At 41.1% G+C, this 18329-nt stretch overlaps 1 protein-coding gene across 2 annotated transcripts in view; it reads left to right on the top strand.

Annotated features, from left to right (window-relative positions):
- Positions 1 to 18329, top strand: part of MTHFD1L (methylenetetrahydrofolate dehydrogenase (NADP+ dependent) 1 like) — a 161544-nt gene that overhangs the window by 88172 nt on the left and 55043 nt on the right. For both annotated transcript variants that reach the window (XM_074580403.1, XM_074580406.1), the window contains 4 exons: positions 1306 to 1445; positions 3101 to 3142; positions 4232 to 4332; positions 4753 to 4930. In XM_074580403.1, the coding sequence (XP_074436504.1) occupies positions 1306 to 1445; positions 3101 to 3142; positions 4232 to 4332; positions 4753 to 4930 (461 nt within the window). The remainder of the gene's footprint in view (positions 1 to 1305; positions 1446 to 3100; positions 3143 to 4231; positions 4333 to 4752; positions 4931 to 18329) is intronic.

Raw genomic sequence — 18329 nt, forward strand, 5'->3', positions numbered from 1 at the left:
AGCCCCAGCAGCCATTTCCTCCCTCTGAGCAGAGCCACGCAGGCAATTGTTTCAGCCTGTGCAAAACGAAGGGGTGGAAAAGGACCAGTGGGGTGAGGAAAAATGCACAAAGGCTGGGACTTCCTAAAGCACATCGGCTGCCAACAGAAAGATGCTTTCTCCCACAGCAGCAGAGCTGATCTGCGCCTCTTCCTCCTTGACCCTGGCTGAAGGTTCCAGCCCTGAGATGTTCAATCAGCTGTTTGCGGTTCCCTTCTAAGCATGAGGGGCAAAAATGCTGGCAAGTTTTTGCAAGTTGGTTGTGGTTATGGGGACACATTACCAGCCTGCCTGGAGTCAGGTCCAGGAGCCTCTGGAGCAAGCTGTTCTCCCACCCTGGTTTGTCCCGTCACAGCTTCCAGAAGCACGCATTAGTCCCAGCTCTTCAATGTGATCCAGTGGGAAATAGTGACATCGGCAAATTTTCAGCCAACTTAAGCCCATGAATTTCTGAATTGCTGGGCACTTGTGTTTGTCTAATAAAAAGAAATTATTTGGATTTTAAAAGAGGCAATTGAAATAATTGATATTTGACAAATCAGAGTCTGAAGAGATTGACATCATTTAATACAGACTGTCTTCTTTTTCATTTATAGCTCTGTTAAAAATACTTTCCCTGGCGTATCCTAATTCTGCACAGATTTTCTTCCTGAGTCATGTTACATTAATGTTTGACTTCTTCGGTGCTAAGTTCCTTTAGAGAATTCACTGTTTAACGGTATCTTCAACACTGAGACATGACTGTAAATCCTGGGTTTTGTTTTTAATTAAACATCTGTTCCACAAAAGCAAGAGATGACCAGAAGTTCTGCAAAGCTAGGAGAATTTAGGTCCACTAATTATGATGAAAGCACATCTTTAGTGAAATAAAAGGGAGGAGGAATAATGTAGGGAAGTCTTAGATCTGTAAGAATTTTAAACATTTTAAATAAATATAATTATACAGAAATAGCTATTTTAGAGGATGAGATGTTTTTAAAAGACTTTGATTCCAACTGATTTGTATTGCTTGGGGTTTTTTTTCCCATGTGACTAGTTTTGATGACATGTTGTACATATCAAGAATAAGATAATTTATTTCTGAGTTGGGAATAGTTTTTTAATCAGATTCAGTAATGTAAATAGACCTCTATTTCAAAGTTCATTCAAAACTGAGTACTGGGGTATATTTAAGTGCGCTGTATGCTAAAGCAGAAATATCCCCCAGTGTTTAACCGAAAGCATGTTTTATGTGTGGTTTTGTTTTGTTTTTTTAATGTTTAACAGTAACTGAAGCTGGCTTTGGTGCTGACATTGGGATGGAGAAATTCTTCAACATCAAATGCAGAGCCTCTGGCTTGGTTCCCAGTGTGGTTGTACTTGTTGCTACAGTGAGGGCTTTGAAGATGCATGGAGGTGGGCCAAATGTAAGTTTTCGCACCTTTCTTGGAAATTAAAATTGTTGCTAATATTTGAAATAAGTAAAATATCTTGGTTTAAGAAATATTGGAGGTAACTTATGGGGCAGCGTTTGGATATCCCTCCTGAGTTACCTCATTATATAGCTGTTGCCTCCAAAGGTGATGCAGGAATGGAGAGGCGTAAATGAAAGAAGAGGAAGGAAAGAGCGCTGAAGTAGTACTAAATCTTGCTGAAGAAGGGAAGTTTGTTTGCATGAAAAAAAAAAACTATAATATGTATATATATTCTTTTCCCTGCCTTTTGAAATAGCGTTTATAAGAGCACTGAAGTAGTCACAGTCTGGGAAAGCTGGCAGCTGAGGAGGAATGAGAAGAGTTCAGGTTGCAGTATGTGAGCGGAAGTAGGGAACGTTATTAGTGAAGGTTTTGAGATTTCTTTCACTGCAATAATGGGAACCCCTTCTGTCCTTTTAATCTGCTCAGGTTAATTCCCTCAGGGATGCTAACATAACTGATAGAATTGTGCAAGTGTTTTCCCAGTGTACCAAAAGTCACCGGTGTATACATTTTTTGCTATTTAAGCCATGAAGAGACTTGTACGGATTACTGATTGGAGAAGTACTCCTCAGTCATGCAATCAGATCAGGCTCTGCTAGCCCAGCAGACAGACACTTAACTCCTAGAAACACTTTCATCTCCCCAGCAGCCGGCAAGTGAAGGATGCTGCCAGGGAAACAGTCTCACTGGGTGAAAATACCAGAGCTGTTTCCACAGCCACAAGATTTTGGAATGCACGGTCTCCCTTACAGCGAAATCGTCTCTTAGAGCTATAGCTGAGCTGTCCTTTTTCAGTCTTTTAGGTTGACATAATTATATAACTTTGTATCATTTTAGTCCGATTCTAATGCACGTTTTCTTTGTTTTTAATGATATTCCTCCATGCGTATCATGTGTATTATCATTCAATCTAGCAAAAACAGGACTTAAGTATGTTTTAATAACTGTCTGTGTTTCTGTCTGACCTGTGTCTTTAGAAGTATAAAGCTTTCATTTGTTTACATAATGCATCATAGAGGCATGTAGAGTACCAGATACTTTCACTGGGAGGTTAACTATAAAATGGACCCAGACCAATACTTGAGACAAAAGTGACTAAGTCCAGTCCAGTCCTTGAAGACTCACTGTAGTATACCAGTGATACTCTTTTTATACCTTTGTGGTTTCCAGTAAAGTAAATTACTTGCATGCAGTTCCTTGCCACAGGCAGTAATTACAGGACACCAAAGATGACGTTCCTCTTCTGGTCCTCTGTGTCACTGTTATTCCTTCAGCTGCTGGAGGTTGCTGGCCATTGTCTTTGCCCTGCGGGTGCGTTGCGAAGCACGTAGAATGGGATCCAGTTACCTCCTCTCTGATAAATCTTTTCCAACTGGTTGCGGAGTCACTACCTTTATCTTGCTACCCAAATCCAACAGGAAGTGTTGCTATTCTCCGTGTACTGGTGTAACTTGGAATAAAAGAGAAGCTGCAGTCGAGCTGTGATGTTGTGTGCAACATGTGTGCTGACTGGCAGTATAGAAAGTAAGCAAAAGTGCACGTCTGACCAGTTAGGATTATGACAAACGTCAATCTGTGGTGATTTTGATTGTTTATTATTCCAGGTAACTGCTGGTGCCCCCTTGAAGAAAGAATACACAGAAGAGGTAAGAGGAACTATTATAAAACTTTAGGAGAAGGTTTTGTTTAAAGGGACGAAATACTGTGGTATATGGAGTATCAGAAATTCTCATAGTTCTGGCTGGATAGTGTGCAGCCTCAGGTTTAACAACAGCATGCTCTAATGCTGACATTCAGTGAACACCTTTAACAGGCATTGCCAACAAGTAAAGCCATCTCATCTTCCCCCAGCCACTTGGTGTTATCCCTCTTGTGTGTGCTATGGGTGTGACTGCATGGTAGATTCTACTAAGGAACTGAGCTAGCTGAAAAACGACTTTTTTTTTCAGTAGTTTTACCAGGACCACTAAGTTTTCAGACTGATCAGCTCTTCATTCTAGTCCGTCATACAGGCATTTATGGCAGCACAAGAGCAGAGTGGTGCAGGAGTCAAAGACGTTCCCTGAAATTAATGATAGCTTAACCTGTTCATTAAACAGCAGGTTTAATCTGTTTGGGGTTCACATCTGGTGTTGGATGTCACTCTTCAAACAAGAGTGGATTCTACAGGTTTGTTTTCTTTGTCTTTTTGCTGTAGACAGATTCTGGTCTTTTGGTTTTATCAGGCTAAGGATATGTGTGTTGTTGCAATTAAGACAAGGCCTACGAAGTGTGAGGCAAAAGAGTAAATAAGGAAATCCAGTTATGTGCTTTTATCTGGGATACATATGTATATATAGATTAGACTATGCATCTAACACATCTGGATGTCAAACCCCCACCCTACTATTATAGTTTGTTTATAAACTTTGCAAACAAGAGACTAACAGCCCTTTCACAGTCAGGACAGGCAACCAGTCATCAGCTGCATTGTCTTCTTGTGTCCCAGAAAAGAGCAATACATTCATGTACAAATTTTTTACTCTGCTCAGTTACTTAAATATGTCTGTTACTTATTAATTGAAATAAGAATTAATAAGATAAGCACCAAAATATTTTTTTCTGTAAGCGTTTTACTTGCCTGTAGCTGTCATGATCAGCACTGTTTATGTTCGGTTTCATTTATGGAAGATTCTTTGGCTGGAGAAGACTTGATGTATTTTCCCACTTCCATTAATTTTTATTTAATTGCGCAGAACCTCCAGCTGGTAGCTGATGGCTGCTGTAATCTACAGAAACAGATTCAAATTACTCAGCTTTTTGGAGTTCCTGTTGTGGTTGCTCTAAACGTCTTCAAGTAAGTCTATTCTTTCATTACTCTTGTGAGTAGATACGCAGTTCAAATTTCACACTTTTCTTGGTTTTTACATTAATCGGTTTTGGCATGAAGAAAATAAGCTATTAAAGAATTTCCTTTTTTTCATCATGAATATAAAGACCTTTAAATCCTTAGCTTGTTTTTAAGGTTTTAAAACAGCCAATAAAGGAGATACTTTTATGGAAATATTAATCTTCCATGTTAATTAGCTATAACAATTACAAAAAGTGTTCTTGAAACATGTAAATACATGTGCTGTATATAAATGTGTTATGTATATGGCACAATTTCTATATAGACTGCTTTACAACTGCTGATGGTAGACTAAGGCTAAGTATATAAGGTTATAAAAGACAACTAATTAAACAAAATAATGAGATGGAACTGTTTGCTTGGCAGAACTGACTCCCCTGCTGAGGTTGATCTGGTGTGTAAGATTGCAAAGCAATCTGGAGCATTTGATGCTGTACCCTGCAACCACTGGTCGGCTGGTGGTAAAGGAGCAGTAAAATTAGCTCAAGCTGTGGAAAAGGCAGCCAGTCAGAAAAACAGTTTCAAATACCTCTACAGCTTGGAGGTAAGATACTTTATTTAATTTTTTTTTTTTTAATGAAAGCATGCTTGCATCAGTGTTGGATTTAAAACAAGAAGAACATTGCAACGAAAGCTATCCAGCATACTTGGAAAGGGAATTGATTTGGCTTAAAATCACAAAAGCTGTAGAGAGCAAACAATCTGTGGCTTGTCTAATCAGAGGAGCAGGACACTTGCGGGTAGTGCTCGTTATTTAGTGCAGTGCATTGAATGATGTTTCTGATACTTTCTTGTTTAACATAAAAATACGTCTGTAGATGGAACATTCACAAATTATTGTGGCAGACCTCCACAAAGATCTCACAGTCATATTTGTTCTGACAATCAGCTAAAATTAAATATAGTTACTCTCTCACGGTCGTGGGTATTGCACCAAGCATTCACTCTCTGTATGAGAAGGATGTGAGAGGTACCACGTGCACCGTCATGCTGCACGGCTGCCCAGCCAGACAGGTCACCTCAGAGAGAAAGCACTGCCTTCGCCAGCACCCACATGCACACCCACAGCCCTCACGTGAACACAAAGAGCACAGGTGGTCCAGTCCTGTTCCTTCCCTCCTGCTGATCGGGATTGGAGTCTGCTAGTGCAATATGGCACACACGATACGTGGGTCACTGCTGCCTGTTGGCCTTACATCCTCACTCTAACCAGGAGCAGTCCCTAGTCCCCCTCCCCTGCTTGCAGCAGGGTCCATGAGCCCCTGAGGTTCACGGCTCACTCCAGTCTGACAATAGAGGACAGACCGTGGTGCTCATGCACAGAGCTCAGTCAGACAAGCTGCTGACCAGCCACCTTTACACTCAACCAGCCCCTTCTTCCCTTTTCCCCTCTATTTGTTCCCACACTTCTTCCTCTCCAGTCCACCTTGATTTCTCCCTTTCCCTGTCTTCAGTCCTTCCATTAAACATTCCCTAACAATCTTTACACATTCCCACAATCCCCTTCAAAAATCCCCTCATAAGTTTTACACAGACCCAAAATGCTGCTCTTCCTGTATCCTATAACGAGTCCCTGTGCTGCTATAAGCAATCACCCCCTTTTATTTGCAAAGTTTTCTGGTTAAAGTTTTCCCACTGGCTCACCTTTGTGCATTTCACACCAAGGACAATGGTCTCATCCTTCCCCTTGGATGGTCTTAGGAAGCGGCCAATTCAGTATGCTCTAATTTTCACCGATTTGTTTTTTCCACTGATTCTGTTTCTAGGGTCCCGTTGTTCCTTTGATCCTTGCTTGGGCTTTGTGTTTAATGTGCTTCAATTTTAATTAGTCAGATAACCTAACAGAGGATAGCGTGGTCTGAGTTTCAATCCTATGTCTGCCAGAGATGCTGATGCTTTTTCCGTGTCTTGGAGGCTTTGTTGTTGCAGTTGTCTGCAAGGTAACATCACAGCATCGTGAGCTGTCAAGAGGAGCAGCTTCAAGGAAGGGCTGCATGGGCCCCTGAAAGCACAGTGCTGGAGTACCACCACACAGGCAGAACATTGGGAGGGACGTATTGCTGGGAAGGTTATACAAATGATTTCTCAGGACCTTCCTGACTATCCAAATGTGGGTGGGTTGAAATTTGGGCAGCAAAATACACTTCTCTGGCACCAAGGAAGCCCTTGTCAAATTTCAGATCCTGTGCCCCAGTGCTACTTAAGTTTCTTTAGAAAATGTTTGAATGCTATTTTTTAAGAGCAGAACCTCAGCTTCATTCTTTTAAATGGCTGAAAGTTCCTGTTTTGATTCTTCTTGCCAGGAAAAAGTTCAGCCTGAGGTAGATATGCCCTACTGTTGTCTTTCATTTTCTCTCCTCCCTGATATGTACCTCATATCTGTTGCACCCATTTTATTTCTTCTTTCCACCTCCCCCACTGTTTTCCAAAATGTCAGTAATTCAGCCAACTCCTATTAGTATTAACCCCTGCCTTCACAGAATAGGTGGAAATACCTTGGGAATATAAGTGCCACGGAATCTATTCAGGGCGTTTTGCCCATGGAACATTTTTACAGCCAAGCAATGGACAACGTATCTGCCTCTTTAAATTTGTCTCTAATGAGATGCTCTGGAAACTGAGGGTTGTGCATAATAAAATGGAAAAAAAAAATATCTTTCAGAAATATGTGCAAGAGTTTTCCCCATAGGACACTGGTTTTACAGAGATAGCACATTAGTGTTTGACAAGTCCCATATTTAAGCTCTGGTGTTACTACACTCTATGTAGCTTACAATCTTGTGGTATGGATGAGTAGAAAGGATTGGTAGGGGTGGATTCTGCCCTTATGAAGGAAGAAAATGAGATTGATTTCTACTTTAATGTTTTTCCCAGACACATCTTTTTGTGGTGTCACATAAGCAGCATGATCTTAAGCACAAAGGGAATGAATCACATCTTTACATCAACTTAATATCCCATAACTTAACACAGGTATTATAAGCCTCAAAAATACATTGAAGGGATTTTATAAAAACATATAAAGATTTTAAAATACTGTAAAAAAGTAAATTCAGGCCAACAAAAACAGTAAAGTATAAAGTTCAGGCTTCTGTTTCATTCTTACTGTGCAAAGGACAGGGACTGAAGCAGGTGGAAGCAGGAAAGTGAAACAGTAGAGCTGCCACTTGTATGGCATGGTAGGTCATTTGGTCACTGGGCTCAAAGAGATCCGAAGGAAAGCTACCTCTTCCAAATGATATTAATTAAGATGGTAATAGGGTTTGTTGATGTAGCCGTTTTGAGGACTGAGTTCTGCTGTTCCAAGGGGTAACTGTGACTTAAGAAAGAGATGGGATTTAGACAGATGATTTCCCTCCATCATTGTGCCTAAAGAGGATGTAAGTGAAAGGACATAGTTCTATCCCTCATCTTTCCAGTGACTGCCAGATTTGTCCAGTTACTTGAATACTATTAAGTCCTGGTTACCTCAAGTTTGACAGGGTTTGCTGTGGTGTTGTGGTTTTTTTTTTTTCTTTCCGCTTTGTAACATCGAAGGGGGGAATATTCTGCATAAAACCTCTACCACTTCATTCATATCTCCGTCTTTATGATATTACCCTACTCTTTACTTTACTCTATGTCTCCATTTAGTCCTTTGATGTCTGTGCATCTTACTTTCCTCAGTCTGCAAAACTTCATCAGAATTTACTTTGAAAACTGCCTATAATTAGAACAACTTACAACAGCACAGACCACTGTAGCCATAATAGATTCATTCAACATTTTGATGTTTTGTTAGAAAGCATTACCCTGGGGGTTTAAAAACAAAACACAAAACCCCTATTATGTAAAACTGTTTTAGATCTTTTTTTACTAGTTAGACCAAAGTTTGCAGCAAACTATATTATTAGTATACGTTCAGGCATCTAATTACAGGATAGTCAAGGTCAGCTGGGCTCTCTTTGGGATTTTTCCAAATGGCGTGCATCTCTGCAATGCTTTATGTAATTTCCAAACATACACCTGGAAAAAAAGACTTCCTTGAAAGGTGTTTACAAATGTGTATAACGAGAGAAGAACATGAAAGTCTTTTCTAGATCTGTCAAATACTAGTAAAAAGTTGAGGATTAGCGACTTAGGTTTTTTTCCTGAATCCTGAGATATGTTTATACATTTATACCATCTTGTCCAGTGATACCCAAGCATGTGCTGAGTGAGCGATTTTAGACAGTGGACGCAACACAGTTGTGTCAGTCCAGGACTCGGGCTCAGCTAAGTGGTCCTGTTGAGTATCATAGCAAGCTAGTCTAATTAGAAGACTTTGCTAATGTGGTTATATTCCTTGAAGCATCTCATTCAGTCTGTTTAAACTTCCTTGGGTGTCTCTACATGACACAGTGTTCTGTAGTCCCACTTTTAGATTGCTTTTAAGGTTCTTTTTATTTATTTCTCTAAGCAGGCAAGCTTTTGATTTTATCCTATAGCTGATGCTTGTACTTTCTTTTTACTTTTTTTTAATACTTCTTGATTCTAGCAAAGGTTTGCCTGACATTTGGTATTAGATGAACAAATATTTTTCAAGAGTTGAAATGAGAATATGCTTCAAGCATATTTTGAGGGCAGTGCGAAGAATAGCTGCATATATGATTTTGGCAGTGATATGTGTGCCAGTATCTTTCCATGGATCAAGTACAAGCAGTGACCTTGTGACAGGTAACCCCAGCACTGTTGTCGCTTTAAAACTGTAAGGAAAGGACATAAACAGATACAGTGTACCATGAAATGCTTACAGTATTAGGAATTGCATGGGGCAGGGGCATCAGGAGCATGGATAAGTTTTTAAATTATAGGCTCCAGAGTTTGTAACATAGTTCAGAAGATTATTGGCAGTAGTTGTAATAAATACTATAGTAGTGTGTGGTTTTAATATGGATTTTTGCCCCCACTGCTCTCTAACCTCTCTTATTTAACTGTTGAATTGGTTTCTTGCCGAGTATTTCTCTTTAGTGTTTGGAGGATGGGTTTGTTTTAAAGGCCTCCTGAACTCTCTAAGAAATAATCTGTCCTTTTTTTTCTTTTAATATATATTCTTGCTACATATGGAAAATATCAAAATATCAGCTCTCTTATCACTGTTGACTTCCTTTCTGGGTTCACTTTTCCTGAAGTATGGGTCTTTAAGTTGCAGCAGAAAGCTATTACTCAAAATAAAGTTGACTGCCCCATTAAAAGTGAGTTTAGATAACTAGGGGGAGGATAGGAGAGGATGGAAACATACACATCCCATTCCCAAATTTCTCTGGCTTCAGTGCCTGTTCTTGGCAGGGAGGGAAGCTATATTCCCCACTAATGGATGCCTGTTGAGTAACCTGCCTTCTTTCACAGTCCTGGTCTCCTCTCTTCCTCTGTGGTGAACTCTCCCTTGACTTACAGCAGCCCTCTTCAACCTGAGGGAGGAAACACCGGTCTGAATGAAGGCAGGCGCTAGTTTTTTTTAAAAGGTGCATTGCCCCTTCCTGCAAGGCAGCTGGAGCGCAGTGGGCTAACGCTCCAGGAGATAGAAGAGGAGAAGGTCAGGCATATGGCATGAGGCAGCATCAGCATATCTGGCCAGTCAGCAAGTTAGCATTAGTCCCCTTAAAAGACTGACACGGTAACCCGACAGATATGATTGAGCCTCAACTCACATGATTTATTCTACATTGGAAAACTAAATTGAAGAGTGTAAAGATCACAAAAGGGAGGGAGGAGAAGGGGTTGTTCCAGTCTTCCAAGTTTGTCAGATAACACCTATTTTTGCCAGTGCTCTGCCTTTAGGTAATATGACAAATGAAAATATTTCCAGGTTGTACTCTGGAAGCTGACTGCACAAATATTTTGGCTGAGTGCAGTGAATTGCCTGGCCAACCTGCAGAACAAAGGCGAGCTTTCTCAGCTTGGGGCCATCCACTGGGAATGAGGGTGAGTAGCAGCACTTCTCAGGGAGGCGTTCAGGCAGGTAGCAACCTCAGCACTGGTATTTTTCTTACCCTCCTGGGAGCATAATAATAAATAACTTGGGCTAATCTGGAGCATCTGAGCCCACAGTTTTGGCTGCCCCTGCCTCTGTTGTGCTATGGTGTGGGCTGCCACTCGACTCGTTTCTTACAGTCTTAGCTTCAGCTGTCAGAGACGATGGTTCACTCAACAGGGATCTAAGGGTAGCATCAAAACAGAGAGAAGTCTACCGGCAGCGGTTCTCTGTGTGTTAACCTCTCTTCCATCTGTTGACCATGGTCTCCAGTAACGAGAATGAGCTGTGGGTAATGAAGGAGGGAAAAGGCCAGTCAGTGGAGGAGAAGGCTCTTTGGTACACGTACTAGAAAGGGGGTGGCTTGAAGAGGAAGGCAGAGTCAAGAAGAGCTCCTGGGGCCTGGGTTTGAGGACGCTGACCTCCAGGGGAATGACCTAAAGCAGAGTGTTTCTCTTCAATTGTAAACTGGCCATCTCTTCAGTCCCAGTGTGATTGAATTCGGGGACGGGGAGACATCAGGGGTATTTTCTGTTTCCTCCACTAATACGATGAAGCTGCTAAGCCATGAGAGCCATCCATCGTGTGTCTGCTGTCACATCAGCCCAACATACTTCTGTCCTTTTGCCTAGGAGGCAAATGACTTCTGTGTTGTTCTTTATACAGCGTAGAGTTCAGTCATGTATGGACCCAATGGAAGGTCCTTAAGCACTACTGGAGTAGGAATAAATAAAATTATATATGCTCTTTACTGAAACTTTTCCTAACAAATGATGGAAATCACTTCTCATCTTGAAAAGCAGGCTGTGCTGCCCTCCAGGGTATGCTAGTCTTTAAACTATTTCCCCCCACCCTACTGCTAGTAAACCAGCTCGCAGTGAAGCCACATTAAAGAGGAATTCCACACAGGGCTGTACCAGCCTCTCCTCCCACTCCCATCAAAGAGATCTTGGTGGAGTCTGGACACTTATTTCACTGAACTGGGTGTTCTAGGGTTGGAAGCTATCTTTCTTCCACTCCATCTCTTTTTGTGGATGTGGGCTCTTGACGGCACTGCACTTTTATGTTTGTTTTCATTATTTTCCTATTCTTCGCATGAAGCAATTTTCTTAGGCGCGGCTGGGGTTTCAAAGTTGGGGAAATGGAAAATAAATCTCTAAGGCCACAGGCTTAGGCGTTGATTCGCAAGCTGTTTAACTTGACTGAATATGCTTCTCTGCAAATTAAAAAACAAACTCTTGTCCTGTGCCAACAAAGGAAGAGGAGTGCTAAAGACTTGGGAATCCTTTTGTCAGCCACAGATCTTCTGGAACCAGAATATAAAGATCCTTTAATAAGTATGTTTTTATTTTATCCAGGGGAAAAGCTAGAAGTAGTTCCAATGTGCAGAGTCAGCTATTGTTTTAGCACTGCACTGTGTCACCACACACAGCACCTTCAGCCGTGCTCCCATCATATGTTTTCATTTGGCAGCCTTCCCAAGAAGAGGAATGGGTGATGTCTGCATACTGTTTCAGTTAGCCAACCAGCGATTCTTTATTATTGCTTTCAGTGAATGCATAAGTTAAAATTTAAAAAAAAAAGTGCCTTAAATTTTAAAGTATTTTAAGAATTTCTGTTAAAACGTAAGCAGCTTAGCAACAATAAACCCAGAGCTTGGTGACCTCGTAATTAAACTGGTGATCTCATGATTAAAATGAGGCAGTGAGGCTACAGTTAGTGTTTAAAGAACTTGAGGTATTACATGTGTAAGTTACAAGTGAATAGTGCTTTTGTATTTCCTCTGGTTAAATGCATTTTTTTCAGCAGAATCTTAAGTTTTCTCAGAGAATAAAGTACTTTTAAAAATTTATGTTGTGTAACTGTGAAGAGACCCTTTCAGACAGTGCTGCATTGGTGGGCATTCACTTAAGGTATTCAATTTACACTAGATAACACCAGTGCTTCTCATAGTAGCGTGGCTTAGCTGCAACCTAGTGGAATGAAGTATGGTTATGGACTTAACTGCTGTTGACTCTGGGTTTTCGGAGACATTTTCTATTGGACTCTATTTTGGTGAAGAAGTTGGGGGAATGTTTAAAAGGCGAGGAAAGGAAAAGGGAAAGGAACAAGGGTTGTTTTCGGCAGTCCCAGGGATTGGCTATGGGGTGTTAAAAAGATTAACTCCTTTCTACAGTCGCCAGAGAGCTCAAAGTCAGGTGTCCAGATTAGGATGCAAAAGGTAGGAATCCCGAGCACAGTCCCAAGCCAGGTCCCTGGTAATGTGCATGTTTCATTTCACGTGATACTGACTTTTGGCAACAAGACTGATTTCAGGAATCCCAGCCCAAGTTGCGTGTCCCTGCCCTACTCGATGTTTCTGCTGGTACATTTCAGTGCTCAGGTTTGAGCAAGTTGAGCAATTCTTTCTGTAGCGATAGCACTTAAGCTGTCTCTGTCTCTCTGCTTTATTCTGGGTTTGCCTTTATGGTAAACTGGATGTGTGAACTGATCTGGGTTAAAATAGCCTTTTTTTTCCCCTGGGTTATGTTTTAGCCTGGATCACTTTCTCTGGTATGTGCAGCTGCACAAACAGTGGTGCTGCCCTCTCAGTTGCACTGGCACATGGGTGAGAGTGAGCAGCAGAGGAAGGGAGGATCATAGAATGGGTTGGGTTGGAAGGGACCTTTGAAGGTCATCTAGTCCTACCCGCCTGTAATGAGCAGGGACATCTTCAGATAGATCAGGTTGCTCAGAGCCCCGTCCAGCCTGACCTTGAATGTTTCCAGGGATGGGGCATCTACCACCTCTCTGAGCAACCTGCGCCAGTTTTTCATCACCCTTATTGTAAAAATTTCTTCCTAGATTCAGATCTAGTCTGAATCTACCCTCTTTCAGTTTAAAGCCATTACCCCTTGTCCTGTCACTACAGGCCCTGCTAAAAAGATTGTCCCCATCTTTCTTATAAGCCCCCTTTAAGTACTGAAAGGCCACAATAAGGTCTCCCTGGAGCTTTCTCTTCTCCAGACTGAACAACACCAATTCTCTCAGCCTGTCCTCATAGGAGAAGTGCTCCAGCCCTTTGATAATTTTTGTGGCCCTCCTCTGGACTCGTTCCAACAGGTCCATGACTTTCCTGTGATGAGGGCTCCTGAGCGGGACGCAGTACTCCGGGTAGGATCTCACCAGAGCAGAACAGAGGGGCAGAATCACCTCCCTTGACCTGCTGGCCATGCTTCTTTTGATGCAGCCCAGGATATGGTTGGCTTTCTGGGCTGTGAGTGTATATTGCTGGCTCATGTCCAGCTTTTCATCTACCAGTACCCCCAACTCCTTCTCAGCAGGGCTGCTCTCAAATCCCTTCTTCCTCCAGCCTGTACTGATACTGGGGGTTGCCCCAACCCAGGTGCAGACTGAAGAGAGTTTGTTGAAGCAGGTCTGCTGTCCATGGAAATCCTCATCAAGCCCCACATGGAAAATTGATAATCCACAGTCTGCAGTTGCAGCTGAAGGAAGAGATGAAAAGTGAAGTAGATGTGAGGAAAGGCTAGCAGAAATGAAACACTATTAAATTACATTTTGGTAAAAACCTTGCTGTTGATAGTATAGGAAGAAAGAAGATTGTGTAATAAACAGCACCAATTTATTTGCACTAATATCACATCTTGCAAGGGGAATGGCCTGGAAGTACAAGTATGGCTGGGTGACAGCACTGGTGTGATTTCATCTTGGGTAATCAATTACAAGAATTGGGAATGACAGGCTCTCCTCTTTTTCAGTGCTGATTTCTTGGTTTAATTGTTCTTTATAAAGTAATGAAAGGTACAGCTGCACAGATACTGTTCTTGTGAAAGCAGTTTGTGCACTTTCGCTGTAGCACGTGCTATGCTTTAGCCAAGGAGATAATCCTGTTTATGGTGCGGGTGCTTGGCAACCTCAGCAAGCGCATGTGTTTATGCTTGCCTCAGAAGAAGCATATGGCTTTGGTAGCTCTGAATGTGTGAGATTTCAAAAATGAACGTTGTCTCTGGCAGGGCTGGGGATATCGCTTGTATCTGAGAGAAACACCAAAGCTACTTAACTGTCAGCAGATACTCATACCGTGTGGCCCTGTAGCACCTTCTCACGTTTGGTATAACTTTACATTGGTTATTTCATGCTTTCATTTTCTCAAAAAGCTAAAACTGAATGTGGAATGAATTCTCTGAAGCTGCCATAATTTCATCAGCATTAGTACTAATACGTAGTTGAATATCTATAAAAGTCAGGTTTTGTCTAAATCCATACTGTCTATCGCGTATCTGTCACCTGTTCTCCGCCGAACTGTACTTAGTTGTGAAACATTCACAACCTTACCTAAGGGAAATAAGAAGAGGAACAGCTTTTATTGCTGATCCTAAATCTTTCATGCTTTTGACGCTCTGCACATATTTATAAATATCTTTATCACCATAGTTATCCAGATAGATAGCAGAGGTGCTGTGGAACCAAGTTGCTGTTCATGCGGGTGCATCAGCTCTCGCTGTCTGGATGAGACTTTTCATCCTCCTTTCATTAAAATTGTTTTACTGCTGGCCTACAAATAGTTACATCAGCATAGCTGAGGGTGCCGCATTGTAGTTTGTGAGTGGGAATGAACAGCTGATTCAAGAATATCCTAGGCCATTGTAGAAAATTCTCAGACAAAAGAAATAAGAGATATGAAAGTACTTATGTTTTCTAAGGGTTCTGAGAGACGCGGTTTCTGCTAGCAGATACTTGACTGAGATGTTTAATGTACATATAGGTAGCTCACGTGATTTTTTTTTTTAGAAGAGTCTGGTATCAGCTGGAGCAAAAATCTGGCCTAAAATCCCTTAATGATTTAGTTACTTGTGCAATATGCCTCTTTTTCAGCTCATTTGAATTCAGCTCGGCGCTTTTCCATATGAATTAGCACTGTGAAGCGTTATTGCATATGGTAGGTGCCTGCACCCATCAGTGAGAGTATTTCCATAGTGAAATGCTGAATAATCAACAGTTTTGTTGAAAAACCAAAGCTAAACTTTCCCTTAAAGACCAGATAAGAAAAAGCACAAATTGTTCCTACAAGTGCTTTGTAAACAAACATCCAGGCATATATGTGAAAAGTCTCTTGAATTACTAGAGCCTCTTTTCTGATAAATGCCATGATGTTATTTTCAAGTAAAATGAATTTTTATTTCTCATTTAAAGTACTAGATGGCCTTTCTTGGGAAAATACTTCTTTAAGTTAAATTAAAATGAAGTTTCCTAGCAGTATTACTTGATAACTGAAACACAAGAAACCTTTTTAGCTTGAAATGCTGTTACACTGCGATTCTAAATAGATAATCTCTTAAAAATCCCACTAAATACTAGGAAGCAGGTGGATCCTTGGCACGGTATAATGTACTCCTTTCCCTATTCTTGAAGCTTCAGGAAGGAAGCGTGTCTGAGAGTGTGCGTACGCGTGGGCTGTGTTAACCTGTGTAGAGCATCTGTGCCTCCCTGCTGGTTTCTGTCCGAATTGGGCTCAGCCAGGACTCATCTGCCTGTGATGTGAGGTTAAATAGGCTCAAACTCTCCTCTGACACCATGCCCATTGCCTCACCCGTTCCTATGCGCATGCCTTGCAAACCCAAGTGACGGTCTCTGAAAAACACTTTTGTTTGCCATTCGCACTCCTGCAGCTGCTTCCCCACTGGTGATTCTTCTGAGGTTAAATTTGCAAAATTTGAGGTGTGGGTGCTGGCCTGAAAAGTATCTAAAATTCTGGTTTAAAAAAAATAAAAAATAAAAATCCAAACATAAATCCATAGGGATACAGTTTGACTGTCCAGCTCGGACTCGGTCATGCGAGATATTGAGCACATCCCGGGAGGAGCAGAATGCCACCACTGTCATTAAAGCAGTCTGCTCTGTTGTTAGCCAGAGCCCTGCTGGGTTTCGTTTGGAAACTACAGCTATGGTTGCTGGAAAGGGGGCTGCGGGCGTAGTAATTATATGCTGCTGTCAAATTAGTGTGAAATATTTTGACACAAATGCAAGTTGAATCTAAATGAACATCCCCGTTGCAATGAATTTACTGAGGCTTAAGGAGAAAGCTGTTAGTTTTGGTGTTGTCCTACCGACAACGGGGAGTGGCATTCCTTTTTGCTTTTGCTGTTGCTGTTAGACCTTGACTGCAAGCAAACAGCACTCAAAAGGCAAGTTAACCGACACATTCGGCATTTCTTCCATTGTCTTCAAAACTGCCGTGGGTATGAAGGTACTTAATAATCAACCTAGAAGAAGTTTCATCTCGTGATGGCTATCTGTGTCACTGAAGTATTCTATTCAGCTTAGTGCTGCCAGGAATTATATCCAGCATATTTGCAATGTGTTATCGCCAATCCTCATTAGATTTTATTTTTTTTAACTTCTTGGATTCCTGTAAAAAGCCTGAAGTCAGGAACATGACATCATTTCACCCAATTAAGGTGCAATAATCATACGGTCAGCACATTCAGAAGGTGTCTTTTGGAACATCTTTAAACTTCAGTTTGAAATTTTGTATCTGATTTTATTTGAGCCTTAGTAGCTTTCAACTGCCTTATATTTAAGCTATTTGAAAGTCTGGCAAGCTTCGTTTCTTGTGATGTCTTTGTTACTGGAGTTCTTTATTAATGTAATGGCTGACTACTTTAATTTTTCTAAAATTCAATCATAAATACAAAGGTCAGTCCTACAGAAACCCTTCAACTGAATGGTTTTGCAGCAAAACCATTGCTTCTAGACAGGCATTGCAAAAATGTGATTAACTATGAAAATTCCTATAAATGCACCAGATAAAGTTTGTTACTCACAAACCAATTTGTTGCCTTGTTTGGAATAAAATGAAATAGTTCTATTTTGTATTCCGGTGTTTTTTGTGTTGCTTGAGATTACAAAGTCTTCTTCCCCAAGTGGTATCTCTTTAGATTTTGTTCATCACCTTCCACATGTGTTGTTGATTAAATATGCTAGACTACAAATTACTGCTGGGGTGTTCCCTGGAGTATTGCACACATCTCTGGCCATCTGTGGGCAGCACTGAAGTAGCTGAACTGCTGGTATGATCCTTCATCCATCCTCCTGTTCCTATTGAAAGAAGTCAAAGAGGATGGCTTGTTTAAAATAGACTAGAGGGGTCATAATTGCTTTCTTCAAGGTCATTCAAAACAAAAGGAGGGAGAAAGAGGAAAGAGTTGTTTACTCTAAATAAATAGAAATGATGGCACAAAAAGTATGCCAGGTCTGACCACAAAAAACTCTGCTGAAAATCTTCTAAAGGATTTCTAACAGCCTGAATGTGGGAGTCTGCATCTGCCTTCAAATAGAAGCCATAAAGGCACAACAAGCATTCGGTTTGAGCTGAATAGTGGGATGTGGATACTCATGGAGACTGAGGCTGAACTTCGTGACTTGTGATTTCAAAGTGTATCCTAGGATGCTTTCATATTCTTTTTTTTTTTTCTTAAGTGTGCAAAGTGCTTTACAGTATCAGTGCTACAGGAGGTGAGCATAAATTAAAAAAATAAATAATTACAATCAAAGGAGCAGTGATGGGTCAGGAATTTTCTGCTACAGTTCCTTGCTTCTTAGAGGAACCTTTCCCGACTGCCTGCTGCCTTGCCTTGATCACTTATTGTATAGGTTATCTTTATTGTGAAATTAAATTTATTTGTCTAGTGATCCCTGTTAACCCAGTGGAGCTTGCTTCTTTGTATCTGCAGTGTGTGTTAGCTCTTGATTCTTAAAACTACATGGCAGTCATTTTCTTCTCCCACTTTTAGGCAAGAGTGTAAGCTCATGTTGTCAACTTTGTAATGTGCAAATTGTGCAGCTTCTAAATGATGGAGTAGCTGAAATCATAGTTGTAATCCATGTACCTGTAGCTGAATATCATATCCATCACTAGTGCCCTTTATCAGGTTTAATGCTTTAGCAAGCC

Source organism: Larus michahellis, chromosome 3, assembly GCF_964199755.1.
Source record: "Larus michahellis chromosome 3, bLarMic1.1, whole genome shotgun sequence".
Taxonomy (NCBI): Eukaryota; Metazoa; Chordata; class Aves; order Charadriiformes; family Laridae; genus Larus; species Larus michahellis.